The following is a 14,875-nucleotide window of genomic DNA, read 5'->3' on the forward strand; positions in this document are numbered from 1 at the left end:
CTTCCCTAGAGGCAGGACTTACATGACCGTTCAGAGGCACAGTGTTCAACAACATGGAGTCACACAGTGAGAAAATGATTTCCTCTTTTAATTCTTAGCTGGAGTCAAGGAATAGCCTCTTTTGCTGCTATGTCTTGCCTGAGGCTAGGAGTCTTCAGCAGGCAAGATATCCAGGCAGAATTTAATAACACTGTTTTGTCTTTATGGCAATTACTATTGGCTTTCCTTTTGTGGTGTCATCGTAAGGGTGTTTCCCTCCCCTCTCCCCAGTTAGAACTCCCATTCTTTATTTCCTTTTATTTTTTATTGTGGTAAAATGTATATAACATAAAATTTGCCATTTTAACCATTTCTAAGCATTAATTAAATTCACAACGTTGCGCGGCCATCATCACTATTTGTTTCCAAAACTTCTTCATGGCCCCATACAGAAACTCTGCATCCATTCCCCGCCCCTCTGCTACCCATGGTAACCACGAAAAATCTTGCCTCTATGCACTTGCCTAGTCTAGATTTTCCGTATAAGTGGGATTATACAACATTTGTCCTTTTGTGTCTGGCTTCTTTCACTTAAGGAGCCCTGGTGGCACAGTGGTTAAAGCTCTCAACTGCTAACCAAAAAGTCGGTGGTTTGAAGGAGAAAGATGTGGCAGTCTGCTTCCATAAATTTTACAGCCTTGAAACCCTATGAGGCAGTTCTACTCTGTCCTATATGGTCACTATGAGTCAAAATCTACTTGGACAACAGTGAGTTTGTTTTTGCTTTCCTTTCACTTAGCATATGTTTTCAAGGTTTATACATCGTAGCATGGTATTAGAACTTCATTCCTTTTTATGGCTGAATAATATATAAAGAGAGGGAGGGTAGGGATGGAGGGGGAGAGAGAGAGGTCATTAGTTTGAACCCACACAGCAGCTCCGCAGGAGAAGAGACCTGGTGATCTGTTCCCGTAAGCCTTGGAAATCCTATGGGGCAGTTCTGCTCTGTCATATAGGGTTGCTATAAGTCTGAATTGACTCAATGAATGGCAAGAACAAAAACAATACACACACACGTACATATAAATAATTTTTTTTAACTTAAATAGGAACTTAAATGTTAATAAAACACATGGGATATGGATATGGGTATGTCAAAAACCACAAAGGTGGTAGGCAAGTGTGTGAGGTTTGGGAAGCACTGGAATAGGGAGAAAGATTTTGGCTCAGTCCAAGGCAGAGCTTTCTAATCTAAATTGTTCAAGGATAGAATCGGCTGTATGCGTCCCTGTAGGTGTGCAGAGAGACTGGACAACCACTGGATAGAATGGTGAGGGGGGATTCATGGGTAATGACAGGCTGTGACTGAATGTCTCTCATTTGCCCGGGACCAGGCTTTCCTCCGCTTCAAGCCACACGAATACAATCCGGACATCCCCGAGGGCCCTGTGGCACAGTACTGCCACTTGGCAAAAGAGCTTCAGCTCACGGCCTTCCTGGAGTTTGTAAGTGGGACGTCTGTTTCCCTTTCTTTGTTAGGCAGGTGGCAGAGCCTACAAGAATAATATTTAGAAGGCATGTACCTTACATGATTGTCATATCCACAGCTGCCCTCGGTAGTTGTCAGGGCAGAGATCATTACTAGTGCATTTTACTGATCAAAATAACCCCAGCTAATGTTTATCGAAAGTCCCTGGTTGGCACAAATTGTTAATGAGCTTGGTTACTAAACACAAGATAGAGGTTTGAGTCTACCCAGAGGTGCCTTGGAAGAAAGGCCTGGCAATCTACTTCTGAAAAATCAGCCATCGAAAACCCTATGGAGCACAGTTCTTCTCTGACATGTACAGGGTCACCATGAGTCAGAATCAACTCGACGGCAACTGGTTTTAACTTTTATTGAGCCTCACTATCTGCCAGACACTGTGCTAAGCCCTTCATATTCTTTAGCTCATTTAGTCCTCACAAAAAGGCTTATGGGGTAGAAACTATTAATAGCCCCATTCTTCAGATAAGGGCTTGAGGCTCAGAGAGGGTAACCTCCCGGATTATATTGATGGTCAATGGCAGGCTGGGATCTGAGCCCCAAAGACTATGCTCTTGACCACCATTCTATACTCTTTGCACAATAATGACACTAAGAATTGGCACGTATTGAATGCACACTCTGCCAGGCACTCTACTAAGCTCATTTTACATGCATTGTTCCCATTTTTCAGATGGGAAGATTGAGGCATAGAGAGGTTAGATAACATGCTAAAGGTCACAGCTAGTTGGTGGGGGTGGGACTGGAACCCAGGCCTGCCTGCCTCCGTAGCCATTTCTCCTAGCCCCCACCTGCTGCCTCCTTCTTTTGAGGTTCCCAACCTCACCTCTCCCCACAGAAGCAGCGGCTGGAAGGCCTGGTATGGCGGCCGTTGTGCAGCCTGGCCAAAGCACTTGCTGGCCCTCAGAACCTGATCAAGAAACGTCTGGATAAACTGCTGGACTTTGAGCGAGTGGAAGAGAAGCTGCTGGAGGTGGGCAGTGTGACCTATGAGGAGGAGGCGGCCCGGCACACGTACCAGGCTCTCAACTCTCTGCTAGTGGCTGAGCTCCCGCAGTTTAACCAGCTGACCATGCAGTGGCTGGGCCAGATCCTGCGCACGTTCGTGGCTCTGCAGCAGGACCTTGCAAAGCAAGTGCTGCAGAAGGCAGAGGGCACCTTGGCCCAGGTAAGGCCTCTGGTCCTGGGGTGCCTCCGGATAATGGTCAGTCAAGGCCTTGCGGCCTCTTCTGCCGGCTGTTTGCAGAGGCTGCAATGGAGCGAGATTGGGCTTTCCAAACAGGCCGTCAGGTGCCGAGAAGGAGGCAGCAGGGGCCTTCTGCATCTGCCTCACGCCTATTCTCATCTCCTAAATGGAGACAGACCATGAAGCAAGGATAGCACTGGAGCTCCAGACTCTTCCTAGACTCTGGAACTCAGAAGCAGAGAATGTGGGACAACAGCAGACCTGGGGCCAATCCCTGGAGTATATAGAAGTTGGTAACAGAGACAGAAGGTCCCTTATACACAGTCAGGAATAAATGTCTCAACCTGATGTTACTCCTACTGTTACTACTCCTAGCAGCCAGCTCCTCCTGAGTGCTTCATCTTTACCTGTTTAGAGCACCATCCATGCATTATCTCATTTAATCCTCACTGCAGGCTTGCAAAGTAGACATTATTATTATTATCCTCATTTCAACAATATAAGAGCCAAGGCACAGGGAGGTTAAGTAGCTTGCCACAGGCTACACAGCTAATTGTAGGATCTGAGCCCCAGTGGTTCAACTCCAAGGCGTGGCCTCTGAACCACAGTGCTCACAGCTGCTGCTCTAGGGGCACTGTTGACTGAAAGCATAGGCAGACTGCAAAGAGGTTTGGACAAACCTTCAAGTACAAACGTTGATTTTGGAATTCTGAAGATGGAGGTTGAGCTAAGAAAGACTACCCGACTGCTTCCAGATCTTTCTCTCTCCCTCTCTTTCTCTGATGCCACCATCAGCCCTGAGTGACCTATAGGTCTGACCTCAGGAGCAATTTAAATACTCTTCATACCGCACCCTAGAGGGCACCTCTATCTATTTCCTGTCCTTCATGCTGCCTCTTAACTGTCTTAGCTTTCCCCATCCAGTTCTTTGCATGAACGTTTCTCTAAAATTCACCCCCATCTTCCCACCCTGGAGCCCCACTCTAGCCTGCAGCCCCTTCCCTCCAGGGTAACCAGTCTGAGTGTGCCCATGTTCCCTTCACACAGGTCCTCCTTCTGCTTGGAATGTCCCTTTCCATCGTCCACCCCACCCCCAACCGCCTTTCACAGTGTCTGGCACAGAGTAGGAGTCCTCCAAGTATATGATAGATGACTGAGTCTCCGTGAGGCCCTCAGAATTCCCCTCCCTGAAGGACGAGTCCGTCTCCCTGTCTTCAATACAGCAGCCCTTATGATATCCTTCTCTTGAGCAATTCCCAGAGCCTGCCTCCTGCTTGGCTGACTGATGAAGGAGTTTCTGCTCCTTGAGGAGGGCTGGCACTGTGGCTTTTCCTCTTGGCCTTCAACAGCACTTAGTACAGAGTTCTGTCTCAGACACATTTTGAATTGAATTAGACCTGAACCATCCTGAAAAGAGAAGCATTTACCTTTGCCAAGGAGCCCCTGAGTGGTACAAACAGTTAAGCACTCGACTACTAGCTAAAGGTTTGGTGATTTGAACCCAAAGTGAGGTGCCTCGGAAGACAGACCTGGTGATCTGCTTCCAAAAGGTCACAGCCTTGAAAACGCTATGGAGCAGTTCTACTCCGCACACGTGAGATTGCCGTGAGTTAGAATCGATGTGACAGCAGCTAACAACATCTTTCGGGAAGGCAGAAGGGAAAATCTAATTAGGCGATCTTTTCACCCTCTTCCAGCCCTCTAGTTTTCTCTCTAGGGCTACAAGACCTGTTATACTTAGGCTGGGATGTGCAGGGCTGGGAAGTGTTATAGGATGCCAGGAGGGAGAGGTCAGCTTTACAAAAGCAGAAAATGAGGGAATTCAGACCCCATTTCCTGTTTGATCCTGTAATATAGGATGTTGGGGCCTGTCAGGGATTGATGCCAGCCTGCCTCGTCTGTGCCCCATGCCCATTCACCTGGGCCAGTCCCTGTAGAGCCTGGGAAAAGCCTCTGGTAGAAACCCCAATCTGTCTGTATCCTGGGGATAGGAAGGCTTGATGTCACATCCAGCAGCGTTTGAGTTTGGTGACAAACTAATGAGTCTGGTGACAAGCAGAGGGGGCTCGTCTCTGTTAGCTGTGGGGTCTCACTCGGGCCTAGGTTGTCTGATGAGAATGCAGGAGCTTCTTCACAGAGTCAGGGTCTCAGGACCGAGCCTTATTCAGAACTCCATGAGTCACACATAACAGAAACCGAAAGCACACGAGCTTAAGCATAAAGGAGAATTTATTGACTGGGAGACCCAGAGGAAATCAAACCTGTGGCACAGCTACATTTAGTACATGTTGTCAGGGCTTGGACTTCCATTCCATCTCCTGGCTCTGTTTGCCTCTCTGGGTTTGCTTTATTCGCAGGCAGGCTTTTTTCCGCGTGATGGGAGAGATGGCTACTGACAGCTCCTTCATGACTCATCATCCAAAGGAAGAGTGACCCTCTCACTCGCAGCCTTCACGTACTAAATCTGATGGGAGGCTCTGTACAAGCCTTGGGTCCTTTGTCTATCCTTGGCCCAACCACTGCGGACAGGAGGAAGAGATGCCATGACCCCTGTCCTGTGGCTGGAGCACCTGCAGGATACCACCATAGAGGACCCCCACAGGTCCCCATAGAGGGCACTTTTTTTTTTTTTAATTGTAGTGGTAGAAATATATATAGCTTAAAATTTGCCAATTCAATATTTTTTACATGTACAATTCAGTGATTATATTAGTCATGATGGGCAACCATTACCCATACCCATTGCCAGGTTTTCCATCACCATTAATAGATACTGCTTTCCAAACAATGACTCCTCCTTTCTCCCTTCCTCCTGCCTCTGGTAACCACTGATCAGCTTTGATCCCTGTACTCTTGTCTTAGTTATCTAGTGCTGCAATAACAGAAATACCACAAGTAGATGGCTTTAACGAACAGAAGTTTATTCTCTCACAGCCTAGGAGGCTAGAAGTCCAAATTCAGGGCACCAGCTCCAGGGGAAGGCTTTCTCTCTCTGTCTGCTCTGGGGAAGGTCCTTGTCATCAATTTTCCCCTGGTCTAATTTTTTTTTTAAGAGCTTCTCAGCACAAGGACCCTAAGTCCAAAGGATGTGCTGCACTCTCAGCTCTTCATTCTTGGTGGTAGGAAGTCCCTATCCCTCTGCTTACTTCTCTCTCCTTTCATCTCTCACAAGATAAAAGGTGATGCAGGCCACACTCCAGGAAACTCCCCTTACATCAGATCAGGGCTGTGACCTTAGTAAGGGTGTTGCATCCTAACCTAATCCTCTTAAACATAACCTAGTATGGCCTAATTAACCACAGGCAGAGATTAGGATTTACAACACATAGGAAAATTACTTCAGGTCACAAAACGATGGACAACCACACAATACTGGCAACCATGGCTTAGCCAAGTTGGCACACGTTTTGGGGGGATAGAATTCAATCCGTAACAACACTTATCTATTCTAGATATTTCATATAAGTAGGATCATACAATATTGTACTTTTGTGACTGACTTATTTCACTCAGCATAATGTTTTCAAGGTTCATCTAGGTCATAGCATGTATCAGGCCTTCATTTCTTCTCTTTAGTGCTGAGTAATGGCCCATTGTACATGTATACCACACTTTATTTATCCACTCATCTGTCGATGGGCATTTAAGTTGTTTGCATTTTTTTAGCTGTTGTGAATGATGCTGCAATGAACATTCCTGTACAAGTATCTGTCTGAGTCAAGGGACACTTTCTTGAAGGCAAGTGGGGCAGTAGGCAGGCAAAAACAACAGGTGACTGTGAGAACAAAGGGTGTTTTAACACTCCTGGGGCTAGTATGTGTGCTTCCAGGGTTTTTGCCCCCTTCCTTCTGAAGAATGCTCTGTTGACAGTGTCTGTCCCCATCCCAGCTGCCCCACCACCATGTCTCTGAGCCTGACTTCAGGAAGCTAATGGAAGACATGCTAGGCCAGACCAGTAACCAGCTTCACTCCTTCCGAAAGAGCTTCGAGAAAGTGCTGCCACCTCCCACCATACAAGTAAGTGTCTGCCCCCGAAAGACTGCTTAATCCTTTACTGCCACTGGGGTGAGGTTCAATCCCCTCTTTCCTTTCCCTTTTCTTTTTCCAGGGTTTCCTGTTAGCCTTGTGTCTTAGCTTCCCAGTGCTCCTATAAGGGAAATACCACAAGTGGCTGTAAGCAACAGAAATTTATTTTCTCACAGTTCAGTAGGCTAGAAGTCTGGATTCAGGGCACCAGCCGTAGAAGGCAGCTGTCTTTCTCTGTGGGCTCTGGGGGAAGGTCTTGTCTCTTTTCAGCTTTTGTTCCTGGGTTCCTTGGTGACCTTCATGTGGTGTGGCATCTATCTTCCCCCATCTGTGCTTCCTTGCTTCTGTGCCTAATCTGCTCTTTTATATCTCAAAAGCGATTGGCTTAGCACACAACCTACACTGATGTGGCCTCATTAATGTAACAAAGAAAACCCTCTTCCCAAATGGAATTACACCCTCAAGTACAGGGGTTAGGATTCCAACACATATCGTGGGGGGACACAATTCAGTCCATAACACCATGGAAATTTTTTTTTTTCTCTTTCCTCCTCTCATTTCTCACTGTGAGCTGGGAGTAAGGAGGGGCAGTTGGGGATGCACACTCTCGTACATATATACCCTTCATAGCCAATAAGTATAGGAACAGAACAGAACTCTTGGGCCATGAATAAGAAAAGCCAAACATTTTTATATCAAGTAACTTTATAATAAAGGTCAAGTGACATTTACATCCCAAAACCTAGAACATCCTCTGTTTTTCATCAGAATTTATCCTGTTTCCTCACCATCTTTTAACTGAGCCTGCTTCAAATACCAGAAAAATAAGAAATTTGAAAAAGAAGTCATTAAGTTTTTTTTTTTTTTTTTTTGGTATGGCATTTTTAAATTGCAAAGGACAGTATTTCAACTCTTCAATGGTTTAAAAAGCTTTGGCTGGCCAAATGTTCTTTTTTTTTTTAAGTATTTTTCTCTAAAATGTGAGAAAAAAGTACCTTAGTCCACTTGTAGGGTGCACCAAGGTAGTATATATTTTAAAAGTAACTGAAGTAGCTATAGAGAGAAAGCATTTCCAGAATCCGCCAAAATCTGGATTTGAGGAAGCTGGGAGGTGAGATACACATGCGTGAAGTGAAGGGCCAGGAGAGAGCCCAAGATTCCCCAGAAGGGTGAAGGGGAAGGAGAGACAAGACATACAAGGAGAGGAGCCCAGCAGAGCTGTCCAGAGAAAGGTGGCCTTTGCACCTGGCCAGAGTGCAGAGAATGTAAAGACAATCAGGGACCAATGTCCACTCCACGCAGAAGAGGCTGACTCCATTTTGGTCCACAATGGTACCCGCCTCCCAGCCCACACTGAGAACTATTGCCTAGCAGAGGTCTCGTCAGGGGTGTGTCATGTGCCCTGTGACTTGGGGAAGGAGAAGGGTGCAGAAAATGAAGAATAGCACAGCCACCCAGATACAGCATGAAAACCTTCTCTCTCTTTCTTAAACAACCGAAGTAACATTCATCTTTGTCTTAGTCATCTAGTGCTGCCATAACAGAAATTTATTCTCTCACAGTCTAGTAGGCTTCAAGTCCAAATTCAGGGCATCAGCTCCAGGGGAAGGCTTTCTCTTTCTGTTGGCTCTGGAGGAAGGCCCTTGTCATCAATCTTCCCCTGGCCAAGGAGCTTCTCAGCACAGGGACTCCCAGTCCAAGGACATGTTCTACACCTGGCTCTGCTTTCGTGGTGGCATGAGGGCCCCATTGTCTTTCTGCTTGCTTCTCGCTTTTATAGCTCAAGAGGTTGGCTTAAGACACTATCTAATCTTGTAATTCTCATCAGTATAACTGCCACTAATCCATCTCATTACATCATAGTGACAGGATTTACAACACATAGGGAAATCTCATCAAATGACAAAATGGTAGACAATCACACAATATGGCAAATCATGGCCTAACCAAGTTGACACATATTTTGGTGGGACACAATTCAATCCATGGCGATCTTATTTTAAAAGGAATCTATGCTTATTATAGAAAATTAGAAAACAGAGAAACAAAAAGAAGAAACAAATGGCAACATCCATAATGCCAGTGTGTATTGCAGGTGGGTTGAGAATTTGTGGGAAGAGACACACACCACACTGCTGCTGCCCCCTCCCCCACACCACACACCTCCTGTAAATTCCTGACCTGTCCAGCTATGGGTACAGAACCCTGGTGGCGCTAATGGTTAAGCTCTTGGCTATTAACCGAAAGATTGGCAGTTCGAACCCACCCAGTGGCTTCGTGAGAGAAAGACCTGGCAATCTGCTCTTGTGAAAGATTACAGCCAAGGAAGCCCTATGGGACAGTTCTACTATGCCATATGGAGTCACTACCAGTTGAAATTGACTCGGTGGCACCTAACAACAACAACAACACAGAACCCAGCAGAAGTGAGGGACAGGAGCAGCCCTGATATCTTTACATGCCTTCCTCTGGGGTTCCTCCAGAGGGCACTGCTGTTCTCTGCACAGGTAGGGGCCTGCCAGACTTGAGAGAAAATGCGAATGTTTGCTCTCCACTGGACTTTATATTCAGGGAATACTTAAGTTCTGGAAAAAACCCTCCCCAACAGCCTCTGCAATTCTGTTTAAGGGCCTCTTTAGAGACATTAAGTTCTCCTGGTTCTTGATACTGACTTGGTGTTCACGTTGGGTTAGGGGAAATGTCAGAGTCCCTGCCCCGATGTCCCTGAAGGGCACCTCTGCCTAACACCCCACACCCAACATTTACTTACTCAGAGATAACCATATAGAGCAACATATATTATGGTATTGTTGTTGTTAGGTGCTGTCAAGTCGGTTCCAACCCGCAGCGACCTCATGTACAACAGAACGAAACACTGCCCAGTCCTGCACCATCCTCACAATTGTTGCAATGTTTGAGTCCATTGCTGTGGCCACTGTGTCAGTCCATCTCATTGAGGGTCTTCCTCTTTTCACTGACCCTCTACCAAGTGTCTTATTTATCTAAGACAGAAATACCACAAGTTGATGGCTTTAACAAAGAGAAATGTTTCTCTCACAGCCTAGTAGTCTAGTAGGCTACAAGTCCAAATTTAGGGCATTAGCTCCGGGGGAAAGCTTTCTCTCTCCGTCTGCTCTGGAGGACGGTCCTTATCATCAATTTTCCCCAGGTCTAGGAGCTTCTCTCGCAGGAACCTTGGGTTCAAAGATGCGCTCTGCTCCCAGTACTACTTTCTTGGCGGTATGAGGTCTCCCACTCTCTGCTCACTTCCCTTTCCTTTTATCTCTTGAGAGATAAAAGGCTGTGCAGGCCATACCCCAGGGAAACTCCTTTTACATTGGATCAGGGATGTGATCTGGGTAAGGGTGTTACATCACACCCTAATCCTCTTTAACATAATGTAATTTTGCCTCACTAACTACAGGCAGATATTAGGATTTACAACACATAGGAAAATGATTTCAGTCACAAAATGGAGGACAACCACACAATATTGGGAATCATGGCCTAACCAAGTTGACACATACTTTGGGGGGACACGATTCAATCCATGACACCAAGCATGATGTCTGTCCTTCTCCAGGGACTGGTCCTTCCTGATAACATGTCCAAAGAATGCGTAATGAAGTCTTGCCACCCTCACTTCTAAGACGCATTCTGGCTGTATTTCTTCCAAGACAAATTTATTTGTTCTTTTAGCAATCCATGGTATATTCTTTGCCAGCACCATAGTTTAAAGGCATCGATTCTCCTTTGGTCTTCCTTATTCATTGTCTAGCTTTTGCATGCATATGAAGAGATTGAAAATACCATGGCTTCGGTCAAATGCACCTAAGTCCTTGAAGTGACATCTTTGCTTTTTAACACTTTAAAGAGATCTATTGCAGCAGACTGCTTCCATGGGTGTTGACTGTGGATTGAAGTAAAATAAAATCCTTGACAACTTCAGTTTATTGGTTCAGTTGTGAGAATTTTTGTTTTCTTTATGTTGAGGTATAATCCATACTGAAGGCTGTGGTCTTTGATCTTCATCAGTAAGTGCTTCAAATCCTCTTCGCTTTCAGCATGCAAGGTTGTATCATCTGCATATCACAGGTTGTTAATGAGCCCTCTAATCCTGATGCCACGTTCTTCTTCACGTAGTCCAGCTCCTCAGATTATTTGCTAAGCATACGGTTTGAGTGAGTATAGTGAAAGGATACAACCCTGATGCACACCTTTCCATGTGTGCTGTTGAGTCGATTCCAACTCAGAGCAACCCTATAGGACAGAATAGAACTGCCCCATAGGGTTTCCTAGGCTGTAATTTTTATTGCCGGGTCTTTTCTCCTTTGGAGTGGCAGGTGGGTTCAAACTCCCAACCTTTCAGTTAACAGCTGAGCACTTAACCATTGTACCACCAAGGCCCCCCTATAACAGATACTAAGAGCATGTATTTCTCATCTGATCCAACCATCTACTAGTGTTGCCCGGATCAGGATGGGCCCTTGCTCAGGGTCACACAGCCCATCAACTGCAGAGGTAGGACCAGGCCCAGGACTCCTAGTTCTCAGTACATGAACAAACATCGGCATTGTCTTTGGCATGATAACCTGAGCACTTGTGTCTATCTCTGTCCTTCCCCTCCCCAGCCACTCCTCCCGGGGGCTGAACACCAGGTGCAGGCCCTCCTGAGCAAATATGGCCCCGGGAAGCTGTTCCAGGTCACCAGCAGCATCAGTGGGACTGGGACTTTGGACCTGACACTGCCTCGGGGCCAAATTGTGGCCCTCCTTCAAAACAAGGACACCAAAGGCAACAGTGGCCGCTGGCTGGTGGACACTGGGGGTATGTGTGGGACTTGGTGGACCCTTCCGTTCCCTCTGGGAAACTACTCAGCAGCAGCCAGTGGGGGGACATGGGTACCCTTGTGGGCCAGAATCTGGCTGTGCAAGTCCAGGATGCAGATGAGCCCACGTGACAGACTCAGGGCTTGGGGCACGGCATGGGGTTTAGCATGATTCAGCGGTGCATGAAATTTCAAAAAGAAAAACTCAGTCTTTCACTGCAGCATTCATTATCAAGCACCTTCTGGGTGTTGGGCTCTGTGCAAATAAGACGAGGACCCTGCTTTGGAGACCGCACAGACTATTATGAAGAGACATATAAAAAAAAAAAAAAATGAAGAGACATAGGAGAGAAATTCAGCATTACCCTGAAAGACGGAGGAGATATGCACAGAGAAGGGATACTTGAGTCATGGCTATATTAGTAGAAGTCTGATGTTCAGAATGAGGGAGGTGATTACCCTGCCATTGTGTGCTGGCCATGCCCTTGGGGTGCGCTGTTGCTCAGGTGCACCAATGTGGCAGGCCTGGAGGCATGGTGGCACCCTGAACCCAGGAGAGGATGGTTGTGAGGCCTAGCGGAATGTCTTTCAAAGTGGAGCATGTGACCCATGAAATGAGGTTTACCCAGAATTATTGTTACAGGATCCGTGGACAGTTTTCCCTCCTATAAACCAAAAACCAAACGAGCTGCTGTCTTCAACTCCAGCTTGGGGTGACCCCATGTGAGTCAGAGTAGAACTGTGCTCCATAGGGTTTTCAATTTTTTGGAAGTAGATCACTAGACCTTTCTTCCAAGGTGCCTCTGGGTGGACTCCAGCCTCCAACTTTTCGGTTAGCAGCAAGCATGTTAACCATTTGCACCACCCAAAACAAAAACCAAACCAGTTGTCATCGAGTCATTTCTGACTCATGGGGACTCCACGTGTTTCAGAGTAGAACTGCCTTCCATAGGGTTTTCATGCCTGTGACCTTTCAGAAGCAGATTAACAGACCTCTCATCCAAGGTGTCTCTGGGTGGGTTTGAACCATCAACCTTTCAGTGGAACCCAGTGCCTACCTGTGCCACTCAGGGGCTCCTTTGTACAACTCAGGGACTCATTTCCCCTCTATAGACAGTTTTTATTATAATCGTTACTTAGGTATTTTAACGTGTATTAGAAAAAAATACATAACCAGCCCACAAACCAATAATTTTATTCATATTATTAAATAGTACATGACTAAGTTTTAAAAAGTGGATCCATTAAAAATTAATTAAACAGGATAAATCAGGCAGAAATCACAAAAGAGAACTCTCATGAGTCAAGTTGGGGAAATAATGAAATGGGGCATTCAAGGCAAGGCCTCTGGGGTCAAGGGACTGGGTTTAAATCCCAGTCCTATCACTCTACTAACTGCACGCTCTTGGGGAAGTTACGGGGCCTCTCTCACCTCTTGGTTCATCCATGAAATGGTGATGACAATACTACCCTTAAGAGTTGATATGAAGACTAAATACTTAAATCAGAGCACCTCCTAACAAGCTCTCAGATAACCATTGCTAAGGACAGCAACCAGAACAACACTAGTAGTTGCTACATTAGAATCTGAGGACGCTTGGAGAGGGAAAGTTTGTCCCAGGGAGGGGAAGGGCTTTACTCTGAGTGACCACTAGAGGAGAATGGGCGCCAGTGGCACCAGCACCAGGAAAGCCACTTTCACACTAGTCCAAGGGGGAGCATTCCATCTCTGTCAGAGCTGTTCAGAGCGGAGCGGGCTGCCTTCACAGGAAATGAGCCCCCTGTCACTGGGGGTGTGCAAGCAGAAACTAGAAACGGTAGGTGCAGGGAAGGTGGATAGTTTGAGAGGTTCCTAGATGCCCTTTCCAGGTCCTCTTTGGTGCTGAGAAGCTGTGTTGGCAGTATTGGCATCCGTTGACTGCCTCTGCCACTGAAAGGGATGGGGAAGACAACTCACAGCAGAATAACGTTCTGCATGTCCCTTAGGACATCGAGGGTACGTGCCAGCTGGGAAACTGGAGCTGTACCACGTCGCCCCCAGTGAGGAGGAGCTCAAGGGGCAGGCAGGGCCACAAGAGGGTTCCCGACATCTAACACCAGAGCCCACCCTGGTCCCAGTTGCTTCTGTCCCAAGCATGACCCAGGTGAGTCTGGGAGGGGTGGGGTGTGACTCCCATGGCCCCTTGTACCGGGGCTTTGATTTTCCTCCTCTGTCAGGTATACAGTCTTCCTATCTGGAGGACCAGTGTCCTGACCAGGGGTGGTGGTGGTGGTGTTGTGTGCCATCGAGTTGATTGCGACTCACAGGGACCCTACAGGACAGAGTAGAACTGCCCTGTAGGGTTTCCAAGGATGTAATCTTTACGGGAGCAGGTTGCCAGGTCTTTTCTTCTGTAGAGTGGCTGGTAGGTTCAAACCACTGACTTTTCAGTTAGCAGCTGAGTGCTTAGCCTTTGCACTAGCAGGGCTTCTTGACCAGGGTGGGACCATGAGAAATGAGTCCTGGTGCAGGTTTCAATGTGGTTTCCCTTGGTGCACCAACAATAAAGAGCTAACCCCTCACACTTCCTCCCCTAACCAGCAGGGCAAGTGGGATTCCTTTATTTATTCATTCATGTGTTCATTCATTCATTCATCCATTTAATATTGGCCAGGCACTGTACTAGATGAGTAACATAATGATGGTTAGTAGCTCTTAACCACTGTGCCACCAGGACTCCATATAATGATGAGAAAAAATAACTCGTGGTCCTTGCCTTCCTCAAATTTATAATTCTCGTTCCGGGGAACACAGTGATTAATAAAATAATCACATGAATAATTGCCAAGTCATAGCAACAATAAGTGCTACAGCCCCAGTAGGAGAGGCTCATGAGTTTTTCTCAGAATGATGCTGCTTCTCAGATACATGTGCATAGGAATTAATTTGATAAAGGGCCGTACTGGGATGAAGATGGGAAGAGCTTTCTGGAGAGTGTGCACAGCACATGTAAAGGCCCAGTGGCAGGAAGGACAAGGGCTGTGTGAGGAACAGACGGAAGCCAGTGTGGCTGGGGAAGGGCAAGGGGCAGCATGGAGCAAGATGCTGCTGGAGAGGGGAAGGGCCAGGCTGACAAGGCCTCGTGGCCATGGCCAGGATATTCATCTTCACCTTAAAAACAATGAGAAACTTGTACGTGGTTGTTCATAGCAGCACTATGCACCATAGCCAAAAAGTGGAAGCAACCCAAATGTCCATCAACTGGTGAATGGATAAACAGAATGTGGTATAGCCACACAATGGAATATTGAAAAACCAGTTGCCATCAAG

At 46.6% G+C, this 14,875-nt stretch overlaps 1 protein-coding gene across 2 annotated transcripts in view; it reads left to right on the forward strand.

Moving 5' to 3' along the window:
• The window catches only part of ARHGEF37 (Rho guanine nucleotide exchange factor 37), a 71,964-nt gene that overhangs the window by 46,984 nt on the left and 10,105 nt on the right, over nt 1-14,875 (forward strand). For both annotated transcript variants that reach the window (XM_023550580.2, XM_003404593.3), the window contains 5 exons: nt 1,374-1,484; nt 2,364-2,693; nt 6,600-6,728; nt 11,369-11,564; nt 13,552-13,709. In XM_023550580.2, coding sequence (XP_023406348.2) covers nt 1,374-1,484; nt 2,364-2,693; nt 6,600-6,728; nt 11,369-11,564; nt 13,552-13,709 — 924 coding nt within the window. The remainder of the gene's footprint in view (nt 1-1,373; nt 1,485-2,363; nt 2,694-6,599; nt 6,729-11,368; nt 11,565-13,551; nt 13,710-14,875) is intronic.

This window comes from Loxodonta africana, chromosome 2 (assembly GCF_030014295.1).
Source record: "Loxodonta africana isolate mLoxAfr1 chromosome 2, mLoxAfr1.hap2, whole genome shotgun sequence".
In the NCBI taxonomy this organism is placed as follows: domain Eukaryota; kingdom Metazoa; phylum Chordata; class Mammalia; order Proboscidea; family Elephantidae; genus Loxodonta; species Loxodonta africana.